Source organism: Trichoplusia ni, chromosome 1 (assembly GCF_003590095.1).
Source record: "Trichoplusia ni isolate ovarian cell line Hi5 chromosome 1, tn1, whole genome shotgun sequence".
NCBI classification, from domain to species: Eukaryota; Metazoa; Arthropoda; class Insecta; order Lepidoptera; family Noctuidae; genus Trichoplusia; species Trichoplusia ni.
The window spans coordinates 1,751,692-1,768,904 of NC_039478.1; the positions used below are offsets into that span (position 1 = coordinate 1,751,692).

Sequence of the window (17,213 nt, forward strand, 5' to 3'; positions counted from 1 at the left end):
GTTTTATGTAAGACAATTTTAATGTAATCAACTTTTTCCTTTATTTTATTAGGCGATCAATATTGCAATGCTTTTATAGAACCTGGTGTTCCGCTAGGTAAGTTTTCAAAATTTAATTTTATAACATAGGTACGTTTACCGTTAGTATTTCTGCAAAGCGCGCTCATAAGATATGATCAGCCAAAAATTTAGAAACTCTAAATCTAAATTGTGTTTCTTTACAAATTCTACGATAAACGTACCTACCGATTATATGCCTTTGAAAATAAAATGACCGTCACAAAAACCCAATTAATATGCTCTGTGACATATATTTTGTTTATTCTTAGTTATGCTAATGTAGACGTATTATATGCAGCTATGTTCAAAGTTTTAGTAGAAATATTAAATAAGTCATAATTAAAGTAAATCTTTTATTTAAAAATCTTACACCATTAGTAACAATTGATCTCAACATCAGTGAGCTGTCGAGAATATCCGGAATATCGATTTGTCCCTTCCTAGAAATAGTTGAAACAGTAATTATAATCTGTTTTTGCTTTGTTATCTGTGGCATAGATAGTTCACTCACGCGAAGCTGTTCAAGCTATAGTATTTACTCACCTCTTGATAGGAATTAGTATTTACTGCTAGTGTTTTAAATAAATACTTCGTTTATGTACATCAGTGTAACTAGTATTTGTTCAGTAATTTGTCTAGCTGGAAGAAGAATAAACAGCCTTTTGCAATCGTATACATAATAAAAATGTCATATGTTTCTGAAACACTTCAATGGCCGTACTGTTCGAGTGTCAATACTAAGTGTTTTGCTGTTCCGGAACTGTAGACTGATATGTTTCTAACAAGGAATGTGATAATGAATAGTTTTCAATGGCGAAAATGGTTTCTTATTTTGATTTTCGCAGTGTACCGGAGGTTAGACATGGTCGATGGTGAGTGCTTTTCATCACTTGCCCATTTGCGTATGTTCGTTTATAATATTATCTAAACACAAATACAGAATTAATTGCGTGTTTCTGATGTAATTTTGGATGAACTGAATGTTTAGAGGGTGTTGTTGTAGTGGAGTTATTCGCAATATGTTTAGTGAACTCCTGGGTCCTTTGCTAAAAATTCGGCATAAGCAGCAATCAGAAGAAGAAAGCGAGTTAACAGTCGCCAAATATTTTGAGTCCGATGCATTGTTTGTATTTGTGTTGAGATGTAAGAACTCATGATGCTATACTGCCCATCTCAAAACCTTTAGTATCCTTAGTAGCCTCTGGACATGAATCTAATACCAATAAATCTTTGATTGTACTAGATTCATTGTGTTAACTATGAATATAATATTTTGCTATAACACAAACTTCGAGATAGAACAAAATCCATTAACCCTTTGTTTATGTAACACATTGTTGTATCACATTTGAGAACATGATTACAAATTTTAATGAATATCTGAAGTTCAAGTTTTTTCATAAAATTTTGCATATTCTGTAGGCAATCTAATTTATTGATACCATTAATGGATGATCAAATTAAATTATCCTTTACCATATTCAAGTCAAAAAATATACATACATGTTGTGTATTTGATGGTGAATTTCAATAACATCCACTATAACATCAAAAAGATTTAAGAATGTGCTTTTAAAAATGTAAATTTTTCCAAGATAATATATAGTTATAACAATTGAATTTTTGTTTGTTAAATTAACTACTGCAAACAAATCTCAGTAAAATATTGAATTTGCCTGCATATGTGACCATTAGATACAATTCAGGATGATCATAATGCAAATGCAACACAAAGTAATCATATTCGTCTAACACATGATAAAATCAAATCAAAAATTTGATAATTGCAATCCATAATGTACAGTTACAGGTGGTGAAAATAAAATTTAGAACAGTTATGGATGATTAGTAGATAAAGCAGTAAAAACCAACCATACCACCGTAACTAACTGCATTTGATCTTCACAAAACAAAGCACTTACATTATTATTTACATTCTATACAATTTCTATTGAAAAGACCTTTCTCTAACCCTAAAACAATATGATACTGACATTACCCAGAGATTGCAACAAAGATGTAGCTATTACGTAGATATATCAAATGTGTTATCAACTATCTTGTATTACGTATTTATTTGTGTTTGTGTATATTGTTGTTGTTATTCATAGTACAACATTATCATAGAATATTATTGGCCGTAGGGTTGAAATGCTTCTGCAACAGTGATATATGCCCGAACTCAACATGTGAAACCGATGGCTACTGTTATGCCTCAACAAGTGTGGAGAATAAAGTGCAAAAGTTTACATACCAGTGAGTATACATTTACTGCCTCTTAATTATTATACAAAATTTTGTTTCTTATGTTTTTATTTTTCCAAATTTTTTCCCATACAAGGCATTCCTTTTAGTATTGTAAATTCAGTTTTTGAATTAAAAAGGTACATATTTCTATTCCCAACAACAAAATTATTATGTTGGCTAATAAATCGAAATTATAAAACAATTGGCAAACTCAAATCCAACACAAATCTGTTGTTGTGCTGAGGCTCACAGGTATAATTCTAACCTATTTCTATCAAACGATTAACCTGTGTAGTGCGGTGGTCTTAAGCTGTATGAACTTGAAAAGAGCATTCCCTCCTGAAAACCCAGTAGAATGCAAAAAATCGACAATGTATTGCTGTAATAGTGATTTCTGCAATTCTGATGAGAATATACAAGAGAAATTGTCCAAAGTGCTCCATGCCACAGTGATGGGTAAGCAGTTCTGCGCACTTGCGGGCGTGTCCTATATCTATTTTGATCATGCAGATTTTGAGTTTGTTTGATGTACTGTTAGAATCATATAATTGCATTGCCATTTCCTATAAGTTTTGTGTTGAGATGCCAATACTCTAACAAACGCTTTTGAATTAGTGATTTGAATATGTACCTACTAAGCGAAGAGAAGGAGCGGCCGCAGCTGCCGACAGATATAATTAGTATGATTTGAATGATGTGCCGTCCTCCCTAACAAACTCTTTTTTCCGAGTGTGCGTTGTTTGCTTTAACCTACTAAACATAATGTATGGTGGTTCCACTTGCGGCGCAGCTGTATCGAGCTCAAATCCTTGATACCCATCGAGCATCCCTTCAGTTGCTCCACGACGAAAACTAAAAATGAATCGGTGGTGATAAAATGTTGTAAGTCACATGACATGTGCAATGAAGGCCTGCGTCTGGACCTGCAACCGAAGCCGCCAGGTAGGAGCGACGTGGAGGTAGTGCCCTCGATGTGCCCCGCTAACTACTGCACTTTAGCTTCCTGCTCTTGACACTCGCCGCCGCATACCGAACGCCACGCGCCCAGTAGACAGGCTTCGGCTGGCGCCGCCCTACTGCCTTGGTATATGGTGCGAGACTGCATGAGTAAAGATTTTGTTTTTTTTTCTTTCTACTTGTTCTAATATAACCCAGTTTTTTTTCCTTAGACCGGCACTGATCACGGTTTAGGGCTAATAGTTTAATGAATACTAATTTCACAATTTATGATAGATGTTGGGAAAGAGAGAACGTATTTCCTCCCGGGGACATACCTATATGGTGCCGCGAAGATCCCGAAAAAATATCTTGCTGCTCTACGGACTACTGTAACCGTGACCTATTCGCAGGTACAGTATAATTCAGAATGTGTCGTCGGGGCGCGCTATCTGGGTAGCTTACATTGTGATGTCCTCATCCAAAGTTTAGTTGAGTCACCATGTCGAAGTAATGCTCTCATGAGAGGATCCTAATACCCATATCGTATAATGCTGGTCTGTAAAAATCGTGCATGCGAATGTCTCGAAGTATGCACATAAATAAGACTAGCGGGATTTGGTCGTCCTTGAATTTTAAGCGACACGTGTAGTTAAATTAGCAGCCGAAATGTTTGACTCCGATAGATATTGTGACTAGGAAAATGGGAACCTTCATCTTTCTGAACTAAAATATGTTGTTTAAAATATTGAATGGGACATCATTACATTATAGCTATACATATAGAATTAAAACAACGGGTGCCATTGCACAAAAGGCATGATGGGGATGCATCGCGATAGTGGTGCCTTAATACGTCGCTCGAGTGTCTTGATACTGAAAGTTAAATGGAAGGTATTGTCATTTACAACAGGTGATATAAAATAATGCCGTAAGTGATCATTAGCCGGTTTTTTTTTCACTTGAATCAAAGCATGTTTTATTTTTGTACTTACAGCATGTCAGTAACCATAATTTTGTTTTATTTTTACTGCTAACCACATTGGCGCACTTTATAATTTGTACTTTGATAACTGGCTACGGTATAACACGTGATACTAACACCTGTACAATATAAATGTAATATAATGCGAGTATGTACTCTACTGAGTACATGAACGCGATTAATTCTATTAAGGCTTCCTGTTTATTTGCAAATTATATACTTGAGCCGAGACATCGCCAAACGCTTTGCTCTCCTTTGTTCGAATAGCTTTTGTTTTGAACAAACGGCTTTGAATATGGTTTCATTAGCGACCGTCGGCTGAATACAGCCTTTTGTAAGGCGTCCTTGATTATGATATTTTAATAGGAATAACTCGAAATTATTTCTCTTCAATACACAGGTACTTGGTCAAACAACTTACTTAACGTAATGATGTATGATTGTATTCAATTTTATCACGAATAAGATTTCATTACTTGGTAAATGGGTACATTTTATTAGTATTGATAATGTTCGATCAATTTATGGGGTATATATTATATGTATGTTTATTTGCATGGATTGGTTTTGATTATGGCATGTGTTTTAGTTTGTACCTTCTTAGTTTTATTTCGCTTGTGCGGTCCAAAACATTTCAGCTTCTGAGTTATACGGAGTAATGTTAGCTTTATTTGAACAGGTTTTATATGTTGTATAACTGTATGAAACTGAAAACGTATTATACGCTAAAAGCAAATGCCAATTTTCAAATGCTTTCATGGTAGCGTAAAAGTAATATTTTGAAGTTTACTTGTGAGTATTTCAAAAGGGGTTATAAAGCACACTGTTGACCAAAGATATATGCTTCTTCGGCTTAAAGTATGTAAAATTTGTTTCTTTTTCTGTTAAATTTCTTGTTTATTCAGCTGATCTTGCAGACAGCTTAACAAAATAAAATGTATCACAAAATAATAAAATTTCTAAATGATGATATTTACAATTATCGCAGTCCATGCCATGCTTACATCAAAAATACAGATATTGGTTAAAGGTGCAAGTATGTGTCGTCCATGTTGAATTCTTTGTAACGTGTATTTGCGAGCGAGTAATTTCCGAAGAGAAACTCTTTATGGAAATGTATCTCCTGCGCCACAGACAACTGAACAGTTGGTCAATGCACTATGAATATTTGTATCCGTACATACAATTGAAGTCCATTAAGTATTGCATATGAACGCTAACATCATTTACAACGTGTGGCACAAGTTCAAGATAAACTTCAATTCTTTTTTTCCTCTCACATAAAAAATCTTGTTCTTCATTCCTTAGGTTTATTAATGTAATGCATGCGTTTGAACTGGAGCTTTAGTTATTGTTTCTATATTACCATGCTAAATATCGAAATTGAGATTTTGTTTTTGAATATCAATATTACAATTTTGGTCAAAAGCTTTTCATATTGGGATTTCGACATGTAATCATAGAAATCCAAATTATCATATTACAAAAACTAATGCACATATTCCAAATAAAGAGACTGGAACTACAGCGACGGCATGGAAAGTGTTGCCATGGGTGATGGGGCTAATGGTTCTCGGGGTGTGCGCTGCGATCAGCTTCTGGTGGGCAAAACGATCCCATGGCCCGAAGAAACGGGTCCCGTCAAGAACGCCATACCCCACCGACGACTCGGTATGTGAACTGAGACACCCCATGATAAGGACCACGACGATCCGGGATATGATTGAACTCACCACCTCGGGATCTGGATCCGGTAAATAGTAGTTTTGTTCACTTCCTATTTCATAAAGACAGAGTAATTACAAATGTTTTAAAACTATTATCACAAGAAAGTATATTTTTTTCGTTTAAGGCAACTGCTTCTGCCTTATTCCAATCATTATCTAGATTGAGGAAGACACCAGTTCAATAATCTGAGCTCTCATTCAAATACGCTATTGTAGTCTTCATATTGTAAGCGCACAACTACACGTACGCATACATCACTTAAATACCGAAGTGAGCCATCATTGCCTCAAATCGATCTGCAGCGAGGCATCAAATAAATTGAAAGGAGGCAATGAAGCAGATGACTTGTACAAGCGACAAAGGCATATAGTGGCATACTTCCATGATTTTACATATCGTTTTGTGTCCACGCTGTCGCATTTTGTAATCATCTTTCAATATAGTTAGGATCTTGTTCAGTTGTTGTAATATTTTCTTGTGAGTCATTCTTATTCAGTGTATTGAGGTTTTGTAACCTAACCTGTTTCTGATTTTATCTTTTCAGATATTCATGTTACGTAAATGGGTTACTGAATCGTTTATCATTAAGTCAGATTATGTTCACGGCCCATTTCAGGTATTTTATATTCCAATTCATTCCGGCAGGGTTGCCACTCCTGGTGCAGCGCTCCATAGCTCGCCAGATCCAGCTGGTAGATATAATTGGGAAAGGACGCTTCGGCGAGGTGTGGCGCGGACGCTGGCGTGGAGAAAATGTGGCAGTCAAGATATTCTCCTCCCGAGAGGAATCCTCTTGGTTCCGTGAAGCGGAGATATACCAGACCGTGATGCTGCGCCACGAGAATATTCTTGGTTTTATCGCCGCTGACAATAAAGGTGCGTTAAAGTACTCTCAATAAACTAGCTCATTTTAGTAGCGAAGAGCGAAACTACACGTGAAACGTCAAAGGGATCGGTCTCTTGACTCTACAAGCTGTGTCGCTTCTATAACCCGTAGTTTTCGACGAAACTTAGGGCGTGAAGAATATAAGAAAGTTCTGTCTTGTGTGAAAACTACTATGTTGTGTATCATGCCCATTATTATAAATTTAAGTGCCAAGTAGATGACTAGAGAGTTCACGGTAGAGAAGCCACGTGATTATGTCGCCCCGTGCTCTTTCAGCTGTAGAAAAAGGGTGTCATGGTACGTTAAAGCGATGTGCAACCACTTATAACATGCATCGAATAACGCGTGCCTACAGGATACGTCTATTATGAGTGACATAAGAATTGCTATTACGACGCACGTCGAGCGTTTTGTTTTGTTTCTGCGAAGCTATACGAATGAGACGAGTTCAATATTATAGGAAGTCGATATTTTATGAGCTTTTCTACCACGTGCAAATGTGTTTTCTTGGAAGATTTCAGACATATAATTATAATAAAATTTGCGTTCTTTGGTTATGATGATGGAGCTAAAAGTTGGCCAATGTAACTTAATGGTCCTCCGCAAACCCATCGTTATTAAGTATGATCGATGATGTGTCTTGATTTTCAACCCAGCTAAAAGTTATATTTGAATAAAGTCTTACTGGTAAATATCTTTCTAATGTAACTGACGCATTTAGAATTAAACGCATAAAGTCCTGTACGTCACTAGAGTAACTGATGCATTGTTATTAATTGGTTGTTCATTTGCCGTAGCGCCAGTGACGATTCATTGCGAACATAATCAAATTAAATTGTTGGACCAAAAAAGTTGAAGAGCACAATCAGATTTACGAAACACCTTAACGCTGTGTAAACTTTTATAGAGCGATTTTGTTTCCCAATCAGAAAAAAAAAACATTTTAATTTTTGTTCTGTGTAAATAAATCTTACTTGTACTTGAAAGCTTAGAAAATAATATCTACAATCTATTTCAAACGACTGCGTGATGCACATTACATTTACGTATACTGCAATGTCGTACGATCAATTAATTGTGTTGTCACAGATAACGGGACGTGGACCCAGTTGTGGCTAATCACCGACTACCACGAGAACGGGTCCCTGTTCGACTTTCTGAGCGCTCGCACTATCGACTCGATCACACTAGTCAAGATGTCGCTGTCCGTCGCTACGGGGCTCGCACATCTGCACATGGATATTGTCGGCACTAAAGGCAAGTACATGAACCTATATAACCCCTTCAATATAAACTAACATTTCAATTTACAGGAATATAACTTGACCACGTAAATACAGGCCAAATGACAGTCTAACTCACGCACGAGGTCCGGACAATTATCTATTGAAAGGGTAACACAAATTGTTTTATTTTCGTGGTAGTGTCTATAGCAACAACGGAAATACAACATCTGTGAAGCTGTACAGCCTGGTGACTGACGGATAGACTAAATAATAGGGTTTTATCTTTGACCGCGGCAACCCAAAGCCAACAAACTGACTTGGAAAGAGGTCGAATAGTTAGAAACAGAAAGGTACGAAAATGTTCAAGAAGAACCGTGGTTGTACTGCAAGCGCGGCCGAACTCATATAAATAAAATTTCGACCGGGTGTGAGTATACATAAAATACGTCATTAAAGTTCCACCGCGATAATAAATACGCATCTATACCTACACCTATTATCTCAATCGTCTCAATCGTAAACTTATTTCATATCAGCGCACGAGATTATAAAGGTCCTCGTGCGTTAAAATAGTCTTAATAGCATCATAATTAAATTATTATCTTAGAATGCAACAAGACAAATGTTGGGATTGCGCTTGACGAACTCTGACTCCTGAAAACCCCAGACGTCAACCTATCGTGTAAAATATAATATATATAAGCCTTCAAATTATTATCCAAATTAATATACCTTAAGTAGGCCGCATAGGGAGTATCTAATTAAATTTATTATATTATTCCGACAATTTCGTTATAACAACACAAGGCTGTTAGTAAATCATAAACAAGTCTAGCACAAGCAATACATAGTAACAAGGGACAGCTAATCAGATCAAACAACCTAAGTAACGTTGTTATCGAACATTATTTCTTTTAGATCTCTATTGACGAAGGTCAAATCTGACGTCTGTCCCTGTAATGAGCTATTGACTGGGTATTCGATGTCTCCTTACTCGACAACCAATCAAAATATTAATAAAATGGCGTTTATACTTATCAATAAATCTCGCCTGTTTGCTGTTTAACAAATCATGAAACAAGGAAAAATTGTACTTACTCTAAATATAGTATTACGACTGCAGAAATATCTATAATAACATGAAACGTTATATGGAAATAATTAGAGATAAGAAACGTTTCTTGGAAACAAATAGGAAACTTGACACGGAATAAATCGTGGTGTGCGTAGGATTACATCCACGTGTCGTCAGGCAACGGTTATGATGATTGATAGGTACTCAACGGATTCGCTTATTTGTGTCTTGAACTCTCTAGAAGGGCTCATATGGTGTATTGATTACAGACCGCTGTCCATTTGAACCAATTGTACATTTATTTCATTTTCACTCAGTGTAGTTAGCTTCTATAATTGCACCCTCAAGGGTACTTAATTCCAGATACTGTACATTGGTGGTATTGTTAATCAGCTGCAATTGGAGTTTTTGTCGCTATGAAATAAAGTAAAAGATCTAATTGCTTAAATTAAGATGGTCCCAGTATTTGCAGTCTATCTGATGTGATTTTGAAGTTTCTAATGACAACATGAGCCGCCTGACGAAACAAAATGACTGTTTTGCAGCAATACCTAATTATCACAAAACAAACGCTCCTTAAATTGGATCTTAGAAATCGTTGTATAAAGTGTTGGTAAAAAGTTTTTCCAAATCTTGTCTCTATTAACGTCCGCATTATAAACCTCATTTTACGGTACATTTTAACAGCAAAGAGTAAAGTACTACACAGGAAATTCTCAATAAGATGGCCTCACAATAATTGTCATGTCGTCGAGCTCCTCATTCACATTCAAGCTGACGAAATGTCGTTGTTTTTACCTCCCGTATGTAAACATTAGCCAAAGATTACACAATGAGTATCTTTTTGTTTTTTTCTTGGAATTCTTCCTTTTTGCAAACGTATTTGTAGCTTTCATTTGTTCCTAAAACATGTGTTACCACACTTAGCAATCAGCCAATCTTTTTATATATTTTTTAAGTCTTCCTAGTACCTACTACAAATTTTTAATGCTTAAGTTAAATGCTTTCTCCATCTTTTCCTATTTATAACCGTACCTTGCAGCCGAGCCCCACGGTTTCTCAAATAAACTGGAAAATGAATTATTTTACTCTAAAATAAAAACTTGAAGGGATTCTGAATTTTGAACTTCTAAATATCAAAATTAAAAGTTGCTTACTCTACCCACTCTTACCATAAAGTCTGAATCAAATGACACACTTGCAATTTTACATGTTTATAGTATTAGCGTGATTAACAAGTTTAACTTTACAATACCCAGGTAAACCAGCCATAGCCCACAGAGACCTGAAGTCCAAGAATATTCTGGTGAAGAGCAACCTGTCCTGCGTGATCGGGGACCTGGGGCTGGCTGTGCGGCATAACGTGGCCAGCGACTCCGTCGACGTCCCCACCACCAACAGGGTCGGGACTAAACGATACATGGCACCTGAGGTATGAAACCACTACTACACTACTTACTTTGTTCTATTCTATTCTATCGAAAATACACCTCTACCATTACCATATCGGTGATAGAAATATTGTAGCAGACAAGATTGCGTTTTTTGGCAGGAATGAATATTAAAAAAAATATATAAAACTCTGTTATCAAATCCCGTGACTTATTATAAGAAGATTAAGTTGTCTTGTGATAAGACTCCAACCACCCCCAAGCGGTTTTCGGCTTCGCCGAATTCTGCCGAAAGCAAAGTAAAAAAATATAGTTTATTTAATTATCGAAAGGATCTCCAACAGGATACGCAACTACACGTACAAATACAATAAGAAAAGGAGATTATTAATAGAATATCCTTTAGTGAAACTTTCCTTTGTCCTGCTACAATCTTTGGATCAATAGTTGTAGCGTCTATTTTAACATTATCCTTAAGACACCTAGACAGTATTCTATAGCCGTATAATTAAGTATCAAATTGCCTACTTGATATATGATTTACCTGTCGGCGCCCTAATCATATTTAATTAAATGAAACCCTTTCAACGATCCCCTTTCTACAAAGAGTCAGTCACTCCGTCGTATATCGTCGATTGCTATTTGGGGTCATTTCACACAATTAATACACGTACTGTAAAGGCTCGTTTAGACGATGGAAAATAACGAGCAAGTTGCAATAGATTGCGGCGACGCGCAGCTCTAGTATCAAAAGTCACAATACATCGCCAGCAATGTATGGCAACTGCCACGATAGTTAACACACCGTCTAAGACAGCTTTAAGTAAAAAGCTAGTGCCATCGTTGTGGGTGCCTCGATCACCTAGGATACGACCTAGATGGTAAGGTGTCATTGCACCTTTCTATTGGGAAATTCGCTCCGGGTCTTATGGTGTCAGAATAACATTACGTTCTATTAAGAATAGGGTAATTATTGGACGCAACAGCAATTTGGCCTTTTCCCTGGAGTAATAACGACGGTATTGAGTTATGTGAAAAACTTGTCCATGACAGAAAATAGCTCGTGTTGGTATTATTTTATTATCATTTAAGCGTGTTAATGTGAGAATGTTTTAAAGTTGGAGTTTAATTAGCGTTCCAATTCCAATAAGCAACGTGCAATAAAAATATTCTGACTTCATTCTCCCTGTAGGTGTTGCCTATTAATAAAATCGTAGTCACTCTTAACTTTACGTATAAACTCCCATCAGGACTCCGGCACTACTAGTTATATTATTATTGATATGGATCTTATTTATCACAAACGGAATGACAGCGTGCTGCTGCGAAGATGCGTTGTTTCATCTGCAGCAAGAGTACCAAATCTGGATTCTATCCATTGTATTTAATTATGACCTTCAAATAAACAGAAGCCTTCTTTGAATGAATACTTGTTTGATTAACAATTATGAACAATTGTAGGTGTTGGATGAGACAATGGACACTCGGCAGTTCGATCCCTACAAGCGCTCTGACGTGTACTCGTTCGGGCTCGTTCTCTGGGAGATGGCTCGTCGCTGCGGCGTCATGCCCGACGAGTACCAGCCCCCGTACTTTGACTGCGTATCTCCGGACCCTGCGCTCGAGGACATGCGACGAGTCGTCTGCATCGAGAAACGACGGCCTAATCTACCGAACCGATGGCACTCTGATCCGGTACGAATTGTTAACATTTTTAATTTCGTTTATACTTTGACATGGTTATATACAAGATTCGAAAAGAAGATGATCGAATCACAACTTTTTATCCTCTAAGGACATATTCCTAATATGAATTTTCTTGCTTAAATATTAGATATATTACTAAATATTATTAGAACTCGAAACGTCTACGACTGGGTTTCTAGCATCCGCTAATGTATTACATTCGATACTTACTGTAATTAAAAAGACCTACATAACGCCCAGACGGAGATATTTTGAGAATTGTTAGAATGTCTGATGTCTGGAATACTTTTTATTTCGTTTTTCATTACTTTTATTTTCGGACGATCTTACTTGCTACACGCGAATCAAAATAGTTCAAGATGTTAGACGATCTTAATTAATTATGGGCTTTCTTTTTTTTTTAAAGCAGCAAATTAATATTGTTATCGTTAAGTGAATGTACACCCTGGTGTCAAAGTTTATCTTGCCATGGGTATTTACCCTTAATGGAGCTTGGTCCCAAACGCCTGCGATTTCCTTTTTGGCTAGTGCTAATTACTATGTATTACGCAATCCATTCTTAAAGTCATCTTTGCGACCTTTGGGCTAGCAGCCCAACGAACATATCTCTCTGGTTTGTATTCCATATCGAAAGTTTAAGGCGCTTTTAGTTATTATAAATGAATATTGCCTTTGGCAGGTGCTGTCAGCCATATCGAAGGTGATGAAGGAATGCTGGTACCAGAACCCCGCCGCCCGCCTCACTGCTCTCCGCATCAAAAAGACCCTTGCCAACATCGGCGCGCCCGACTACATCAAGCTGTAAGTGCGTGCATACGCCTAGTTTCATTGAGCTCATCACATCAGTCGAGTTATCGCTACATTGCTGTATCGCTGTATCGATTAAAATCGATTGCTCTCGTAGAATCGATTGCTATTCAGTTTCACACTCATTTATCGATTGAATGCTATTTTTACATCATGCTTCTCGGAAGACATTCATTGTGAGGAGTCCGCATATCAGTTTGACATGTCGTGTTTGCGTGTCCAGATCGGTCGAGCTGGATGAGATAAGGGCTTGATACTGGGACGATTGCCGTCAATGGACGGAGTAGATTTTCAAGCCACGAGCATGACGCCTGACTCCTACCTCTTAGATTATATTCGTGTAATATCGTGAAGGAGCATTTATTTAATATTATTATATGGACTTGAAGTTGTAGTGATATGTTTTCGTTACCAACTACGTAAGTTTAAACTTTTGTTAAGTGTTCCGATTCCGTTTATTGTGCATAATAAAAAATATAGAGCCGTACTTTTTATTTTTGTAAACTATGTTTTCTGTGATATGAAATTAAATCGCAGCTATTGTTGTAAGTTTATTGTGTTTGTTCATTACTGTAATCGTATAGTTTTAAGTGCGACTACGCCGCCATGGGTTATTTAAATGCAGATTGTTGTCGTTTCTATTTCCTTCTTCTCCATAGACGCTATACCAAATCTTTATGCATAATATGATGTATGCAGCTCGTTGTAAGAACTCGTGGTAAGTCTGCGAGCCTGGGGTACGACAAGTGTGACACACGCGTCGTCTCCAGGTTGATACAAGCGAGGCCGTAGCCAGCCGTGGCCGGAGCCGCGCTCCGAACTCATTTTATCAAACAATACAAACTTATTAAGATTAATGCTTTACTTACAGTGATTTATACGTGGTTGTGAATTATGAAACTATTTCTATGAATATTAAATAAACCAAATTTTAAAAATAAATGTACTTAAGTTATAAATTAATAAACCTTCAACAATACTGAAATATATGTACATATATCTGGCTACGGCCTTGGCACACGTCTCCCTAGAACGAGCACTTCTGTACCTTTAATTGTTAAATTAAGATTATGTGTATGTTACATGGTTAAGTTCTGAGTATTGAGCGCGCGGAGGCCCGCGGACAGAGTGCGTCGCGAGCCCCCGCGCGCTGCGCCGCGTGCTAGGATAAGTGACGAGAGAGTGAGTTTTTAAAATATTGATATGATACATCAGTAAAGCACCTATTTTCTTACTCGTTCCGACATTGGAATCCTTGGAAGTTAAGATATTTGGAGTTTGTATATAATGAACGGTGTTTACACACTACTACGACCTACTACTACATGCGTAAGGACTTTGATAAGTAAGCACGTAGATTTCATACTTTTGTGTAATGTTACATATTAGTGGAGTACAGCTCATTGCTCGCTGCAGCGGCTCCGATGGCGCAGAATAACTTGCCATTCAAACTATTTCTTTAAGTTGTGTGCAATAAAGTAAATTTTATAAAGACATGTTGTAGTTACTTTGTAGCACTCGATTGAAAGTCCCGTATGCCCTGTTCCAGAGTCAGAGCCGCTGTGGCGAGCGAAGCGCTTTACTTTTTTATTTATAGTAGTTTTATTTACATGTCAACCGCCAGTGAACACTTGCGACTAAGTACTTCTAATTTTAATTACGTACAAATACATGTTTGTTGTTTATGAAAAAGAAAATTAACCATGTGCGCATTCTATATGACGTTCAGTTGTTAAACACTTAATATGATAATATAATGTATTCGTCGACAAGTAAAACTTAGAGACTGAATCTAGCTCCTGTAATTTTAGACTTCATTGCCTTTTGGTGACCTCGTTTTACGATGATTCGGCCTTTACACAAAAACTAATCTCAATTATTTTCCTGCGTTGTTCAATTTGTAAATAGACATTTCTTTGGCGTCGTCCATCTCCCACTAACACTAATATGTCATCGATGTAAAATCTTTTATAATCTTCAAAAGTTTGAATACAATATTTTTATTACTTTTTAAGATTCTAATGCTGCATTAGTTTAGTATTGGGCGTATACATGTATGTGCCTGCGAAGCAACGACTTATATCATCTGTGACTATAACGGTAAAAAAGTACTTGAAAACAGTTCGTCCCACTCCGATGCGCGTATTCACAAGTCGGACTGGTTATTTTAATTCCATATTATATTGTATGCCTGTAAGTAATTGCGTTAAGTAGTTTGAAGCTCTAGAATATTACATATATACCAACTGATTTGGTTGTAACAGTTTTTTAGGATACGGATAAATAAGTGTAGACATTTCCCGAGAAGTCGATATTGTAAATTAGATTCGTAAATCTGTTCCCTCGTCGACGCGGTCCGCGTTTCAGTGAACGCGGCCGTCATACATATTGTACTGTCTGTCTGTAGTCGTCCCAAGATAACTAGAAGTGTGTTATTGTACCTAATTCAACGTGTTTAAAGAATATTGTGTGTTTATTGAAGTAATGTAGGCTTCCGACGAGTAGTCTCGCTCGACCTATTGTTAAATTATGAAGATTATTCTCAACTCTATTAGCTATGTACATTGATGTCAGATACAGAGTAAGAAACGTTGACTATACGAACAGATGATTTGACTTCTACTTTAAAGAGATAATTGTAAATGCATAATAGCTTGTTTTTACTTGAACAAATATTTACGAGACATTTTTATCGACTTGTTCTTAAGGTATATAATTTGTAGTTTGTTGGCAGCAGCGGCCAATCAGGATAGGACGGCGCGAAGTTGATTTGTGGTGTTGTCAATTGTAATCATTTGTGAGCAGAGACAATTTATTAAATCGATTGATGTTGTATATTAGTATCATTGGATGTTCTCTAAAATATGTAGGCTCCCGCGATCGGACGCAGTTTTTTATACAGTTATACAGAGATATACCATTTTTAATCTATAGTGTTTGTAATTCTGTATTAACATCTAAATGTCGAATGTTTGTATTTTTCAAAGGTAATTCCATTCCCTTTGGTAATTAAATCAGAATTGTAATGTTAGTGCGTTAGTTGTAAGTAATTTAACGAAGGCACTTCGTATGTTCCACGTAGCGAGAGAAACAAATGACATGCTACGGATTTACATCGGAATTCAGTAAAACCATGTGCTGACACTCGTATCGTACTACAAACATTCAACTGTCGAAGTAACGAGTTATTAGCAAAAATATCTGAAGGCAACATGCCTGTACACATAGCGAAATAAAGATATATGCATTGTTTATTGTTTAGAGCTAATTATATTATCGTTGTTTCTATGTAAATACTATTATCTGTTTGCCTTTATAACGAATACTACATTTAAGTACTGTTGCTAAGGGTAAATGGACTTCTTCATAAATAGATAACATGGTTGTTGATCACAATATTTTAATTAATGCTGTTTAAATATTCCCGCCTTTATTGTATATATGGTACCTTTGGTACATTTTTGTTATTAAGATTTCGCTATTTGTATTGACATTTTTGCTTATAACTACGCACCGCAGAAGTAAGTTAATATGATGGTAGTGGTATGCCTGAAAAAACATGAAATAATATTCGTTGGAGGAAAATGATCAGAAAAATATCAACTTTTTGTGAAACTGTAGCAACTGACCTGTTTATACCGCACTACTATGTCTTTACCGTGCCAGCTTGGTAACAATAGAAATATTTTCCTTAACAACTCTTTTGTGAAAAGTTCTTGTACCCTTGTGCAACATTTCAGTTCTTATATTAACTTACTGCTGAGGGCGTTCCGTTAACCGCCTTCAATTACAAATTTATCTTCGTTACGTGTGTAATACTTATCAATTATGATGTAAAATTATTTTAAAGTTTTCTAGATATAGGACGTCAAGTTCAAATTATTGTCATAAAAATGTACAAGCATCAAACTATTTGGTTTGAAATTATTTGATGAGCAATACCAAGAGAGTACAAGTACCTAATGTTTTACTGAAGTGCAATAACGAGGACAAATGCAACATCATATCACATGAGCATACGAATTGGATGACTTATTCCAAATATGAATGATTTTATGTAAATACTTATATGATTATTTAATTATCCCACTGCGTAAGTTTATTGATTGGTTATGGAGTGGACTAATTAACTTAATATTACAAATAAAACAAGTGTTTTTATAAT

General features: G+C 36.3%; 1 protein-coding gene across 3 annotated transcripts; it reads left to right on the top strand.

The window, feature by feature from the left end:
* The first annotated feature begins 488 nt into the window (after positions 1-488).
* LOC113505189 (TGF-beta receptor type-1-like) lies at positions 489-17,213 on the top strand. Of its 3 annotated transcripts, none has more exons than XM_026887819.1 (10): positions 489-932; positions 2,205-2,316; positions 2,603-2,763; positions 5,742-5,981; positions 6,602-6,832; positions 7,932-8,099; positions 10,403-10,575; positions 11,996-12,229; positions 12,921-13,042; positions 13,272-17,213. In XM_026887819.1, exons 1-10 carry the CDS (start codon positions 833-835, stop codon positions 13,300-13,302), a joined length of 1,572 nt encoding a protein of 523 aa, XP_026743620.1. In that variant the 5' UTR covers positions 489-832; the 3' UTR covers positions 13,303-17,213. The 3 variants fall into 3 exon arrangements, with proteins under 3 accessions (XP_026743620.1, XP_026743685.1, XP_026743755.1); XM_026887884.1 differs by lacking the exon at positions 2,603-2,763 and adding an exon at positions 3,098-3,249 and having other exon boundaries at positions 494-932; XM_026887954.1 differs by lacking the exon at positions 2,603-2,763 and adding an exon at positions 3,541-3,656 and having other exon boundaries at positions 495-932.

Bases quoted from the DNA above. Each gene is read 5' to 3' on its own strand.
- LOC113505189 (XM_026887819.1), top strand. From the start codon at position 833: ATGTTTCTAACAAGGAATGTGATAATGAATAGTTTTCAATGGCGAAAA. The intron at 2,764-5,741 runs GTAAGCAGTTCT...TTCCAAATAAAG, and splicing joins GCTCCATGCCACAGTGATGG to AGACTGGAACTACAGCGACG. The intron at 13,043-13,271 runs GTAAGTGCGTGC...TTGCGTGTCCAG, and splicing joins GCGCCCGACTACATCAAGCT to ATCGGTCGAGCTGGATGAGA.